The 13,471-nt window shown below is 38.8% G+C and overlaps 1 protein-coding gene across 2 annotated transcripts in view; it reads right to left on the reverse strand.

Moving 5' to 3' along the window:
- Window positions 1-13,471, reverse strand: part of SLC38A6 (solute carrier family 38 member 6) — a 37,600-nt gene that overhangs the window by 17,913 nt on the left and 6,216 nt on the right. For both annotated transcript variants that reach the window (XR_010080643.1, XM_063399566.1), the window contains exons 5-6: window positions 11,375-11,414; window positions 2,300-2,378 (exon numbers count right to left, since the gene is read on the reverse strand). Coding sequence is in view for 1 of the 2 variants with exons in the window: in XM_063399566.1 (XP_063255636.1) it covers window positions 2,300-2,378; window positions 11,375-11,414 (119 nt within the window). In the remaining variant the exon portion in view is untranslated. The remainder of the gene's footprint in view (window positions 1-2,299; window positions 2,379-11,374; window positions 11,415-13,471) is intronic.

Genomic DNA, 13,471 nt, shown 5'->3' on the forward strand with positions numbered 1-13,471 from the left:
AGATTGGCTCTGAGCCTTTCAAACACACGCACACCTGCTAACCCCTATCTATAAAAATAATTTAATGCACAGAACATTCTTTAAATGGTTTTCCCAAATGTACAGCTCGGGAGGGTTTATGCATTTAAAATACTTTCACAGATAGTTTAACTGACATTTTTGATACATTCTAACTACGGCTAAGATAAACTCTGCACCAAATGAAAGCACATCAGGTGCTACGATGACTTAACAGCAAAAGAACAGTTGTGCAATCCCATCTGGAAACAAGTGGTCCAGGTAAAGAAGTGGACTCAAACTATTCAATATTTATGCCCTTTGCATAAATAAGTTGCTTCTTAGGCTTGGTGTTTGATTATCTATTTTTGTTGAACAATTTCCTACAATTCAAAATGTCTGCTAGTAAAAATATACACTTAACATCTGCAAAAAAAATACACAGAAACAAAAGATTATGATCTATCATGATCATTAATATGGCAAAAGAAATTAAATATAGATGTGAGCGTGTCCATGTTCCTGGAATACTTCTTGACCACTGCACTTGAACAATTTGCTTGGACAAATACTAGAGGAGGGAAATTGTGTTAAATAAACATTGATTGATGCAAGAACTCTGATTTACACAGGCAGAAGCTGGACGAGACCAGGCTGCCAATCACCTCAGCACTGGAGCTGTGGGTAGGATTCCTATGGATAATCTCAGCTCTTTCTAAATGCAAAGCAGAACTTCATTCCTGTCCCCAACTGTAATTTCAGCTAAGGAAGAAGCGTGGGTGCTGGCAGAGCTGACATTTCACTGAGGATTACAACAGCTCAGGTGATTTGTAATAAACAGTTCAATACTGTAACCTGGGTCTGAGTGCTCACATCCAGGAGATCTGAGCTGGGACCTGGGCACACAAAGCTGTTGGGAGCATTATCCCACAGGCACCTTCAGGAAGGAGTTCTCAAGTCCCTTTTTCAGACAGAACAACCCTTTGAGCAGCACAGGGTACCTCCAGGTTCTACCTACAAGGAGTTTTCTTCAGCTGTTTGTTTCAAAGTGTACCTTTGCTGAAAGAAAAGTCACTTTGCATATAGAGAGCTGACATAAAACTAAAGCCAGTAGTAAGAGATGATAGATAGTAAATCTGGGGCTGGACAGATGGGAATACACATAGCAGATACAGCAGCAGCTCAACAGCACCGGGTATGGAGAGTGAGGCTGAAGTATGAGCTTAAAGGAGAAGGTTACAGAACCCTAATGAAAAGCTGATTATTACCACAGCTGGAAGAGATACATTAGCAGGCTAAAAATAACATAAAATGTAAGTTTAGGAAGAAAGAGAAAACTGACAAAAAACCTTACTAAAACTGTGAGGGTCCGGAGGGCAGAAAGACAGAAAGCAAGATTACAGCCAGAGTTAATTTTTCAAATTCTTTATAAAATCCAGAAGTTGTAAGTGATAAAATAGAAAATCAACTGAAGTATCTTTCAACAAACTGATTTTCCACTTAAAATTCACCCACAACATCCAGGAATAATACAAGCATCACACAGCTTTGAGACAATTTCACCACATTTCAATCCAGAGCAAGTTTTGAGCTCAAAACATCTGAAAATAGCAGTTAGAAAAACAGCCCTAATGCACTCCAAGATACACTGTTACAAATGACAGCAGCACTGGAACAACTCAAACAAGGTATTTCAGTGCTGAAGCTGCAGTGTTTGCTTTAGATTTCTTGGGACAGTTCTGATGGAAATGTGAGGGCCACACCCCTTACAAACAGCTTTACAAGCCAACTGCGAGAAATAACTTCTTTACTGGGAGCCAAGTTTAGGAATTATAAACCAACTCTGGAAACCTGGCATTTTTCCCAAGACAAGTCCAATTACTAGAGCAAGACAACAAAATATTTCATTATAAATGCCTGCCATTTTTTGTACTGTGATTTTGAATTATGTGAAGAAGTGATAACATGACAGCAGTGGAAATGTTTCTTCTCCTCTCCCTCCCAGTACCCTCCTACTTCCCCTTTTAAAATATTACAGAAAGGAGATTCTGTAGATGGAGTTTTGCCACTGACTTTAAGGTTGTAGGAAGGGAAATCACCATGAGGAAAGAATCACGCTCTGTGTGTATGTGCTGCAAAAGACTTGCACTTGCCAAATACATTTCATATTCCAACAACTCATGTAAGTGACTGTATTTTCACACGTGAGACCAGAGAACTGTCAGTCCCCATCTCTTTCAGCAGTGCTGAACCCCTTTATTCTTCAGGACAAACACAGAATGCACAAAGCACTTTTCCTTACCCGCTCTCAGCTCCGCTCAAAAGCCCCGCAACAGCCCCGGGAAGTTCAGACTTCACAATTAACAGATAAGATGACATGGCTGCAAAGAGAGGCAGGACAGATTTAGCAGAGGAGCAGCAGCATCTCAGCCAGCACGGCTGGACCGGCGGGGTTACGCCTGGAACATCTCAGCTCCGTGTGAGACACCGCGGCACCAGAACCAGAATTTATTTTCTCATATACTTCCTTTAAAAATAGCTGCAAGTATTGCACTGATGTCAGCTAATGCCTCCGAAGAGACTCTTACAATGTGTGTCTTGAAACAAGGAAAACATAACCCAAAGGACAAAAAGGTAAAATAATATAATATATAGGCCTGCCCTTCTACCTGGGAACACAGACCTACAGGCTAGAGACAGACTACAAGGCTGCACCACTCCTCCTCCCTCTTTATGAGACAGTATTCATGATGAGAGTAAATAATATTTGTTTCTCTCAATACAAAAGGGTTTTTTAAAGACTCAGTTTTCATAGTTGTTCAATTGCTGTTGCACTAAATAAATATAAGACAGAAATTCAAACACAAGTATAGGACTTGAAAGGGTTTTTTTATATACTGCAAGGATTGGTCCTCAGAGCTAAGAGGATTATCAGTGACAGATGCCTGCTTCTCATGATAAATCCATCACCTACAAGATCCCAACAATAATATCAAGTGCAGAACTCTACAGGAACTGTGAAGTAGAAAAAACATTTTTAGCTTCTCTTACAGGAGTATTGACTTGAAAGGAAGTGTTTTTAATTCTATTCAGCTCCTTCACAGCATCACTTTTCTCCTTCACTAAATACTGTGATCAAAGGAATGAATGAGAAGGTTTGTAAATAACAATTTATACTAGTCTGACACCTTCACATATTGTTCATGTTGTTTTTTTTATATAACCAATAGAGAATTACTCAAAAAATCAAGTTTTACAAAGAGCTTCAACAAGCATCAAAGCCTATGTGAAACTAATTTCCATTCTTGCAGCAGCAAGTAATTTTAGGAATGTGTCAGTAAAAGCTTAGTTACATTCAATCCCTGACAAAATCCTCATCGGTTGTACTCAAATTTTACTGTTCTGTATTTAATAATTCTTTAGAATTTTACCTTTTATTCATGCTTTAAAATTAAAACATACATTTTGAAAAGGCAAGCCAGCAAACTTGAATAAGCTGATATTTGAATAAGTTGGTGTGGGTTTTTTTATTTAAACAGTTTTTTGAAGCTTAAAAGAAAAGTTGTGTGGACTCAGACACTGCTGAACTAGAGCAGTCACTGTTAAATTTTGAAGAAAGGGTAAGGTGGTCCCCATAAAGAAAGAGAATTCTATTAATACAAAGTGACATCTACCTACCGCAAGGTTAAATTAAAACCATTTGGTAAGTCACTAAATAATAGCATTCACTTCTTCATAATCAAAAGCTCTGAGTTTTCTCAATATTTATGTATATTTAGTGACATGTAGCTGTTGATTGTGTGCACTGAAGTATTCATCTGCTGTCGTGATTTACTCTCCTACAACAGAATGTAGGTTCAACCAGAGAGAATTACAGCATGCATATTTCTAAGTCACTAGAATTTGTAAGTAAATTAATCAAATTTTTCATGTTAAGTCGCAGGCAGCTGCATATTTCATTCTAATTAAAAAAGAAAAAACTAAGTTGGGGAGGAGGGAAAGGAAAATTCCTCTAAATTGCAATTCAAATTTATTTATCCATTAGCCTACTCTCCTGTATGATAAATACTTTATACATAAGCAAGTCAAATTTTTCATTTATTTATGTCCTTCAGAAAGATTTCCAAACTAGTTCTTTTGCAGTCTCCAGTGCAGAAACCTTCAAATTAATTTCCAGATCAGATTTCCTCCAATATGCAATCTGTCCCTCTGCCCTTGCATTCCTATTAGCCTCTGGCTAATCACTTGATCACTTATCCTTTGTTGCTCACTCAGTGTTTTTGAGAGGAGTCCTATTTCACTGAATTCCACCCCTAAGGAGGGAGCCAGTCCTGCACCAAGAAAATTCTGCATGCTGAACATTTGTACACATCTTTCTTCCTTTCTCTGGGCATATGGGAAACAATCTCACAGAGCAGGATTTTTTATATTCTCTTGTTTGTTCTAAAAGATTAATAATGAATATTAAACAATTTTATTTATATCCTGATGCTTAAACAAGACCTGAATCTTGTGCATGAATCTGAGCAGGATTCCAATAGTTAATATAGTTTAAAAAGTCAAATTCTGCTTTTAGTTAATTGGCAAACACGGTTTTGATTCTCCTCAGGAGAAACAACTCCTTGCAGCTTTACTTGGCATGAAGACACGGACCACTGTGTAACTGCAACACACTACAGAGTGAGCAAAGAACACGGTTGGTTTGTTTGTGTTTTCTAAAGATGAAACTAAACCAAGAAAAACTAAACCAACGTGACAGTCTTTTTCTACTTGAGGAATGGAGAGCATAGACTGTGACAGACAAAAAGTCACGTATCCTTTGCTCCGAAGAACAATCTGCACCTCATTTCCCTGATGCCCCCATCAGGTTGTGCTGTACAAATGAAACATCAGCTCTCCTTGGCAGCCTTAATGAGCAATGGAGAGAAGAGATTTCACAGCCACGAGACCAGGACGTGGCACAAATGAACACAACAAAAGGCACACCCTGTGCTCTGATTGACCCCACTCTGAGACACTGACACCAGACACCGATTCCAGCACTGAGGGACACAGTTCCTGCAGAACAGCCCGTGTGCAATGGCCTGCTCTGAGGCTGCAGCAACAGGGGGATGCCACAAGGGCTGAACCACAACTACCTTCACGTGGCCACCTCCTCATTTTCAGGTTCTGAATTTGCATGTATTGTGTTAGTTTTAGGTACTTTTCAGTATGCATCAAGAGCTGTTTGATGGAGAACAGTTCTGAACTTCTCAACAGGCCTTGACACACCAGAAATCATAATTATATTATTAGTTTATTATTCTGTAAAGCTACACTGTGTTGAAAGCAGTAAGAAATATTGCTCTTAAAATACCTATCCTTTTGCCATAATCTGAAAGCTTGGTATTAGCTCTTTGACAGAAAAAGCAAAAAGGTTATTAAAATAAAAAATAGAGTAATTGCTTTACACTTGCATTACTACAGCCTGCAGGGCCAGCATGAGCTGTAACTCTCTATAAATACACACAGCACATATACATTATTCAGAATGTCTGTGCTGTGCTACCAATACTGCTTAACACTGAGCATGTGTGCCCCTACCTGAAAAAAAACCAGTTGCTAGAGAAAAGGTTGTTTTTAAAATAGTCCTCAAAATACCTCTTCTGAGGTAGCCCAAATTTAAAATATATGGGTGGCTGTTAGGTTAGCAGAAAAAATGTGTAACTTTTTCTTATTATCCTACCCAAAAAGTGCTGTAGTCCACAGCAAGGATGTTAGAGAATGTACATAAACTTAGAGGTAAACACTGAATTTATGGTGATAAATCCCTTCAAATCATTTCATTGAAGGACTGACTCTTCTGATTAGCTTTTCTTCATCTGCCACTGTAGATGATCGTATTAGAGCCCTATAAAGATGTCTTGCATTTTTAAGCACAGTGCAAAGATGGAAACAAGCTCCCCTCCAAAGCTTCCCACAGGAGAAGAGAGGGCAGGTACTGGTTTTAATATTTCCTCTTAGTGGAAGCATAAAAAAAGAATGTTGGGATAATTTATCTGGTTTTAAATGTAGCCATAGAATGGAGTGTGTGACAGAAGATGTAATCCTTGTCCATATGGAGAAATTCCAAGAAAACTGAAACAGGTTATCAGTTTCTTTGCTTGTCTCCCTACCATGAAGACTCATCCTGATGAATTTCTGCTCCCCTGCTTCCATTTCCTTCTATCTTTGGCTTTTACCTGAATTAGTCTGCAATTTACCTATGGCAAGCTTAAAAAACAAACAAACAATTCTCATTCTACACAGAACACACAGGAAGATTTATTTTGATAAAACTTCATTAGTTTAATTATATATGTACATTTATGCTAAAAGAATAGAAAAGTTCCCTACATAGCTCATAATATATTCCATTCTGTAGTATAGCTCCAGAGGTTGGGATTATTGTTGTTTTCGGGTATCTTTGTATTATTTAAAGCAAGCTTAATATTCTTTACAATATCAAAACTTCCAAGAACCATTCCCTGCAACAGGAAAACACAGGAACATGGGTCATCAATTGTTAAATTAGTACAGGAGCTGACAAACCTGCCCTTAATTAAGGCAGCTCTGCACTGGAAATCCTCACATTGAATCTGTCAGGATAATTGGGCTTTCAGGTCAAAAGTAAACCATGCTGTGAAAACAAACATTTGAGTTTGTTTCAAAACAGAATTCGATTTCCCATACTTAAAGGAAGCTCAGTAATTTCTTAAGGTATTAAGGATGACTGTCTCAGCACATAACAAGCTGTATTTTATTTTATTCCTCCACGACTTGTACAATTAATTAATTTTTAAAGTTTCTGGAATATTGTTCTCGCTGATTATCGAGGTTATTTCCATCTGCCCTCTCAGTCTGAAAAAACCAGTTACTTTATTTAAGTTTGAAACAAATTTTGTGAACACATTTAGAACTAAACTGCAGAATGGATGAACTTGGGGTGGGGGGGAGAGGAAAAAAAAAAGAAAAACTAAGAAAATAATTTGCAATTAAAAAATGCTCAACTAGCTTGATAAAAAACGGGTTTTTTAGTCTCTGCACAGCACCTCTAAGCAGGCACTCACAGAAAGCACACACATCTATGTGTATATATATATTTACATGAGGGAGAGGTAAGTTAAATATTTCTGTTTACCTCAGAAAAACAAAGGGGAGGAGCTGTGGAATCCAGCAGCAGCCGGAGGTTCCCGAGGCGCCGGGCTGCCGGCAGCTCTCCCGGGAAGGCGGCCCAGGCCAGCAGAGGGTGGTGCTGCTTTTTTAAAATATCTGCTTTGCACAGCGCCTACGCCTCTCGGCTGATTCCGGGAAGCTTGAAAAAGACGAACCACGCGATTGGAAATACATATTTAGGGTGTCTTACACTCACAGCGGGGTCTTTGTCTGTCACCCTGACTGTATTAACAGGGCATCAAATCTACAGAGCAGCATCAGCCATTGGAACGAATCCTGTCGCTTCCAGTCACTGCCTGCAGCATTCAGGCAGTGCTGAGGATAAAAATCGTTCCAGGGATACAGAACGAGCTTTTTCCTCATTGCTGATTCTTACAAAGAAGAAAAGTGTGTACCTTGGAGGACATCTTATCTCCAGAATATGGGAATAAAAAACAAAAAGCACCAGTTATAGAAATTACACTGAATTAAACCATATTTGTATGAGAAAATAAATAATTTTTTGTAAAATTAAGATAGCTTTCTGGAAAGTTTAGTTCCAAAGAATGACTGCAATGGTAACCTGGGTACAAGCCAAGGCAGTTTATCTGAAGAAATTTTAGAAGAAAACATACTGCAAAAATCCTCACTGAGACCACCAAAGCTGCAGGGTGGTACCACAGGTTGTACCACAGCACTTAATCCCACTGCTAATACATTTTAAACGATTAAACTCCTGTTCTCAGCAGTCTGGGCTGATGTTTGTGTGCACCACAGCCACCAGGCCCTCTGGGCTCGGCAGTATCCCAGGCAGCAGTGCCCTTGAGCTGATGGCAGCCCCAGCCCTGGGAAGCACGCTGGAGAACTCCGCATGCTTCCTGCTACACCTCAGCCCTGGGATTTGTCAGTGTTGGCAACGGGCTGAGAGCTGCTCTTGTGCAATACTTCATTGTGTTTGTCTCCATTTTTCCACCAGCCTTGCTAAAAATCAGCCCTTCTCTAACTTTATTACAAATGCTTTAGGAGTCCTGAAGATTTTCTCTTGGGTACACGGCTGTGGACCGTCCTCCTTTTCAGTGACATCCATGGAAAGGACAATTCTAGAAGGAGAAATTGCTGTCCTCCTTCCTCCCCTGCTTCAGAAAGCAGTGAGGGAGCCCACAAAACTTCCCTGGCAGGGGAGAGGGAGGGCTGTGTGATTCCCACTGTCACTTCCTAGAAGCACAGAACTATTAAACAATAGCAGGGAATCCAACCAACTCCAGCTGCTCCAGGGAAGGATGGCATGAAGAGCCAGCAGAGCCGTGGAACTCCGCATTTCTGCCAGCAGCCTCCCTCTGTCCTGATGTGCCTCCAGGCCTGCAAGTCCTCAAGGGCTCTCTCCCTTCTTTGAGGGCACCATGTGGGACCCTTCAAGATGCTCCTCTTCACAGAGGTGAGAAATGGACACTGGGAAGATCCCTCCAGAGAAAGATGTGTGTGACAGGAAGGGGCTGGGAGGAGCAGATGAACAAACTCAGCCTGGGAAGTGCAGTTTGACAGTTCCCTTTTCACGTGCTCTCTGCACCCACACACACCAAGCAGCCCTTTCAGGAACAAGGCAGTTCACATGGAACTAAGCACTGCTTGTTCACATTAAAGGACTGCTGGATTGGGTCAAAAAAAAAGAGAAATGGAATGTAAAAATTAGTACTGGCCATCCCCATTCATTTTCTTTTCCCTCATTAACAAATACCAATATTGTAAGAACAAGAACATACTCACTCCAAGGAAAGCAAGGCAAATGATCTCCAAGTTTAGTCACTAAGCTCTACATATTCTCTAAGTCTTTTGAGTTATGGTATTAAAATGACTCTAATTTACATTTGGATATCGAAAAGTTAACTGAGTATCCTGGTGCATCCTTAGTTAACCTTGGTACTTTAATGGATTTTACTATTTGATTTGTATTACATGGATTAATCAAAAGCCTTCCAAGGGACAAGTAAAAATCTGTAGGAAAAGTTGAATATTCATGTTAGAGATGCATGTTAAAATTCCAAACAATGTACTTGAAATCAATTTTTTTAACCTTAATTTGACCAATCAGTGCTTTCCAGCAGCTGTACAAAAATGTTTATTTTTTTCCTTGGGTATCCTGGTAATAGAAAAAGTCAGTTCCCCTATCTACACAAATCCCTAAGTGTATGCAATTAGAATGTCAAATTCAAATTTGCACATTAAGCTTTCTTTTTAAAAAAACATAAAGATGACAAATTGGAAAGCGTAACTATTAAAACCATTACTAAAATGCCTTCTCCACCACAAATTAATGTAAATCACTTCTGCACTTAGACTATTTTTAGAAGGGATCAGAGCAAACTTTAAAAAAAGCCCAGACTAGATGCAGATAGTGACAATAACCCTTGTAAAGTTGCCTAATCACAAGCCATCTTTCATTATCTCATGCTCCCTAATCACTTCTGAAATAAGATACTGTATGATGCAACCCAGGTCTGATTATGGAAGAGGTAACACAAAACAATTTTATTTTTAGTCTTCCTCTGAAATCAAAGATGTTGACAGAGTCTGGATGTCTGCCCAACACCACGTTCCTGATTCCTTCAGCCAGACAGAAAAGCAGAAAGAGGGGAACACTCCAAACCAGCACAACAGGCAGAGCCCAGGTTTTACACTTAATCCTAGCGTGGATCCCACTCAGGACAAACTACACTCCACAGTTTTCCCACAAAAAATGTGCAGAAGGACCAGAAAGACAAGAAAAACTCTTTTCTTTCCATGCAGTTCTTTAAGAGCCAAGGCTGTGTGAGAAGTGAAGAGAACTCTTTGCACCTTATTCTTTTTTAGGAGGCTCTCAGCCTGCAGTACAGTCACCTTCAGAGCTGGTTCCTGACATGGGGGCCTTGCACTGGATCATCCACTGGTTTGGGAGTTACTGAGATGGATTTTATTAAGAATGGCACACAGAGGTTATGAACTGTGATGAGGAAGAAATCAGAGTCATATTTCCTTTGACAACAGTCTTGTACATGATCCCAGAATCTCCAGAACCTGCTCTGTATATCCCTCCTTCTCTTGTGCTGCTTATTTAGAGGTCCACACAAACGGGAAAGGAAATTAAAAGATTTGTTCATTGCTGCGGAACATCCTCTAAAACCTGTATGAATAAACAGTCCTTAATCTTGGAATTGCTATGGTCACTCCTGCCTAAAATTAATGCTTGGATTTTTACACCCATTTCATTTGGGCACCTTTTATTATATTGGAACATTTAGTATAAGAAAATACTCCAAGTGTATCATGAAAGCACAGTTACTTTGTTTAGTTCTAGGTGTTTACACAGTGACAAAAAACAGCAATCAGTGAATTCTCTGGAAGAGACAGCAGAAAGAACAGCCCTGGAATGCTGTTTCCTTCTGTTGTATATGAATATGAGTGTCTGCTTGGTGGTAGGGAACAGAGGAGGGAGCTTTCAGATTATTTCCTCATTTAAAAGAAAGCATCCAAAACACTTACAACAAAAGAAAAATTAAAATTATTCTATTAGACTTCAAATTGTTCTGTCTACTTTCAGACAAATAATTTCTAAATACTCAGTGATTGTCAAGTATGTGAGCGTACCTGAGTAAGAGTTCAAGTACAAAAACAGGGAGTGTTATTTTATTATGCCATGTACCAAAGAAGACAAAATACAAACAGTGAAGTGGACAGCCCACATGATGTAAGTCAGGAAGATAACTCCCCCAAAAAACAAGTTATTGAGCTAAAAAAAGAAAGCTCCCATTAATGCAGAACACATGAAACATCACAGCTAAGTAAACATTCACTTGCTGCACAAATCACTAAAATGCACAAGCAGGTCCCAACAGCAAAACCCAAAACACAAGATCTGAAAAAACGCAGCTACCAGATACAAATGTCCAGAACAGCAGAGAGGAGCTGCTGCTTCCTGAGCCCCTTCAGTGAGCAGCTCCAGTGGATGTGCTCCATCCTGGGATGCAGCAACAGGCACAGAATCCAACCCTCAAATTCCCCATCCACCCCTCAACTACAGCCCTTCTGTTTAGCACCGTCACAAAAGCCTTCCCTTAAGTTTTCTGTCCTTTTAATCAGTTGTTTAAAAACACTTTAATTATTGCCTTTGGTGTTTGTGGAGCTTTGAAGCTTGTCACACAGTTAATGTTGAGCATATGAAGTCTCTTACCTCCAATATTCTGGATAATGATTGTAGTTGCAACAAGGACCTATAAAAAAATTGATTTCTTTAGAAAGGGTAGGGATAACTAAAATCATATGTCTACAGCAGGCATAAACCACATGTATTATCTTAAACACACCAGATGTAGAAGTGATAACAAGCCCTGAAAGGAAGGGAATCCTCTCCTCAGTGAGGAGTTTAACACATGGAAACCAGCACAGTCTTAAACGAACATGGAAAGAAAAATTCTTCCTGAAAATGTCACATTTTTATTCTGAGACAAAGCAAGAGTAACTATACAGTGAAGCCTGCTGTGCAGAAGAAAAGGCTTTTAAATCACTGAAAACATAAGTGCATTCTAACTGATACCAGGTGAATACAAATTAAAATTATCACTTATCTCTGAAAAGACAGACAGCAGAGATTTGTACAAGCTCAAGAGTAACTCCTTACCCCTGAATGGTTTTGACTGTCAGGAATGTTATTGTTTTTTTAAACTTGTAAACCACATAGACTTCTCCTTAGCACTTGTTATTATTCATACTGGACTGATATGGAAGCAAAAATACTCACAGGCTATTAAAATGCTTATCTGAAACCAAAAAAATCATTTCCAACTGAAAAAAAACCCTCAAAGTTGCTATAAAGTTTTTCCAGTGTTTTCTCTTGAGTTTAGCTCTAAAATACCATGATCATCAGCTGCAGGGTTTTTTGTACTCACTGCTCTTCTTGATATAGGACATTTCCAAAATGAGTGCTGCCATTAAGCCAACTTGGAAAAAAATTAAGCTACAGTAATGAGAAGTGCAAATTTTGTTTTTTGAAAAAAATCATTTCAGATTTTAAATGAATTCTAAGTCAGTTCAAAACTCACCGAGAAAAGGAAGAAAAAATATAACAACTTGGAATTTGCCATAGATGGAAACAAATAGTTTGCACCTTTGGAAAGGGAGAATCAGCAATCTTCCAACAGCACAATATTTCCATTTTTACAGATCTCAGAAAAATACACTTGAAAGGAAATCACCAGGCTGAGTAATTGTCTTACTTCAGGAGTAGTTAACCAATAGTTTACTCAAACTAAGTTGCCAGTTCAAGCAAGGTTCTACACAGGCCTGGCAGTACCATCCCCTATGTGTGAGGGAGAAGTAAGTCCTGCTGCAGAGAAAAAAAGAAAAAAAAAGTCATCTGTGCCTCACTGAAGTGAGAAGTATTCAGGGGCAGATGAGAATTCAGAATAGTTGTGGTGAAGTAGAAAAGCCTAAAAATCAACAAGATCAGCTAAAAGCAAGGCATTCAGGAAACAGACCTCAAATACATGACTTAAAGAGTTACTGGATGGCAAAGAGAAAAAAGTTTGAGACAAAACAATCAGAAGCAGCAAAGCCTGTCTTGCAGGCAAATTTTAAGAAAAGTGTATAAATATCAAAGATGCTTCAAGTGACAAAGACAACTGTTCAGAAAACATCAGTTCACCAGGAAAGCTTGGTGAACTTTGATTATTTTATCAAAAGAACAGCTTTCCAACACAGAAATATTCCAGTACTCTCCATTCACACTGAAAATAAAAGACCAGATAATTTTCAGTATGGGTTACTTGAACTGTAAATTATAAAACACTATATTAAGAAGAATTTTTAAAAAAATACACATTTTGACTGTGATGTGAAGCTGTGAAATCTCCTTCACTTAAGCTTGTAAATAACAGAATAGACAAGCATCTGCCAAGAATGGTTTATGTATGTTTAGCCCTGCTTCAGGGCAAACACACAGTAAGTCACATTTCAGTTCTTTCTTAAGCTCTACATTTCTGTGACTTTTTCAAGTAATGGCTCATGGTTAACGTGTACAGAACAGCTCCTGTAAAAAAAGATGGGTCTTATACTTTGCTGTTATCAAGGTTTATTATCTCTTGAGGTGGATCACTTCTTAATTTGATCAATAAATATTGATCCTCACAGTACATTCATCTGCTTATTAACGCTAATGGAAGCCTTACAAACACCTGATAGCTCAGGTTTAATTCTCTCTGATATTTAGATATAAGAGAGCAGTCTCTAGCCTGTTAATCCAAACTAATTTTAAAAAATTTGCATTGTTTCA

The sequence above is a fragment of the Prinia subflava genome, chromosome 5 (assembly GCF_021018805.1).
Source record: "Prinia subflava isolate CZ2003 ecotype Zambia chromosome 5, Cam_Psub_1.2, whole genome shotgun sequence".
In the NCBI taxonomy this organism is placed as follows: domain Eukaryota; kingdom Metazoa; phylum Chordata; class Aves; order Passeriformes; family Cisticolidae; genus Prinia; species Prinia subflava.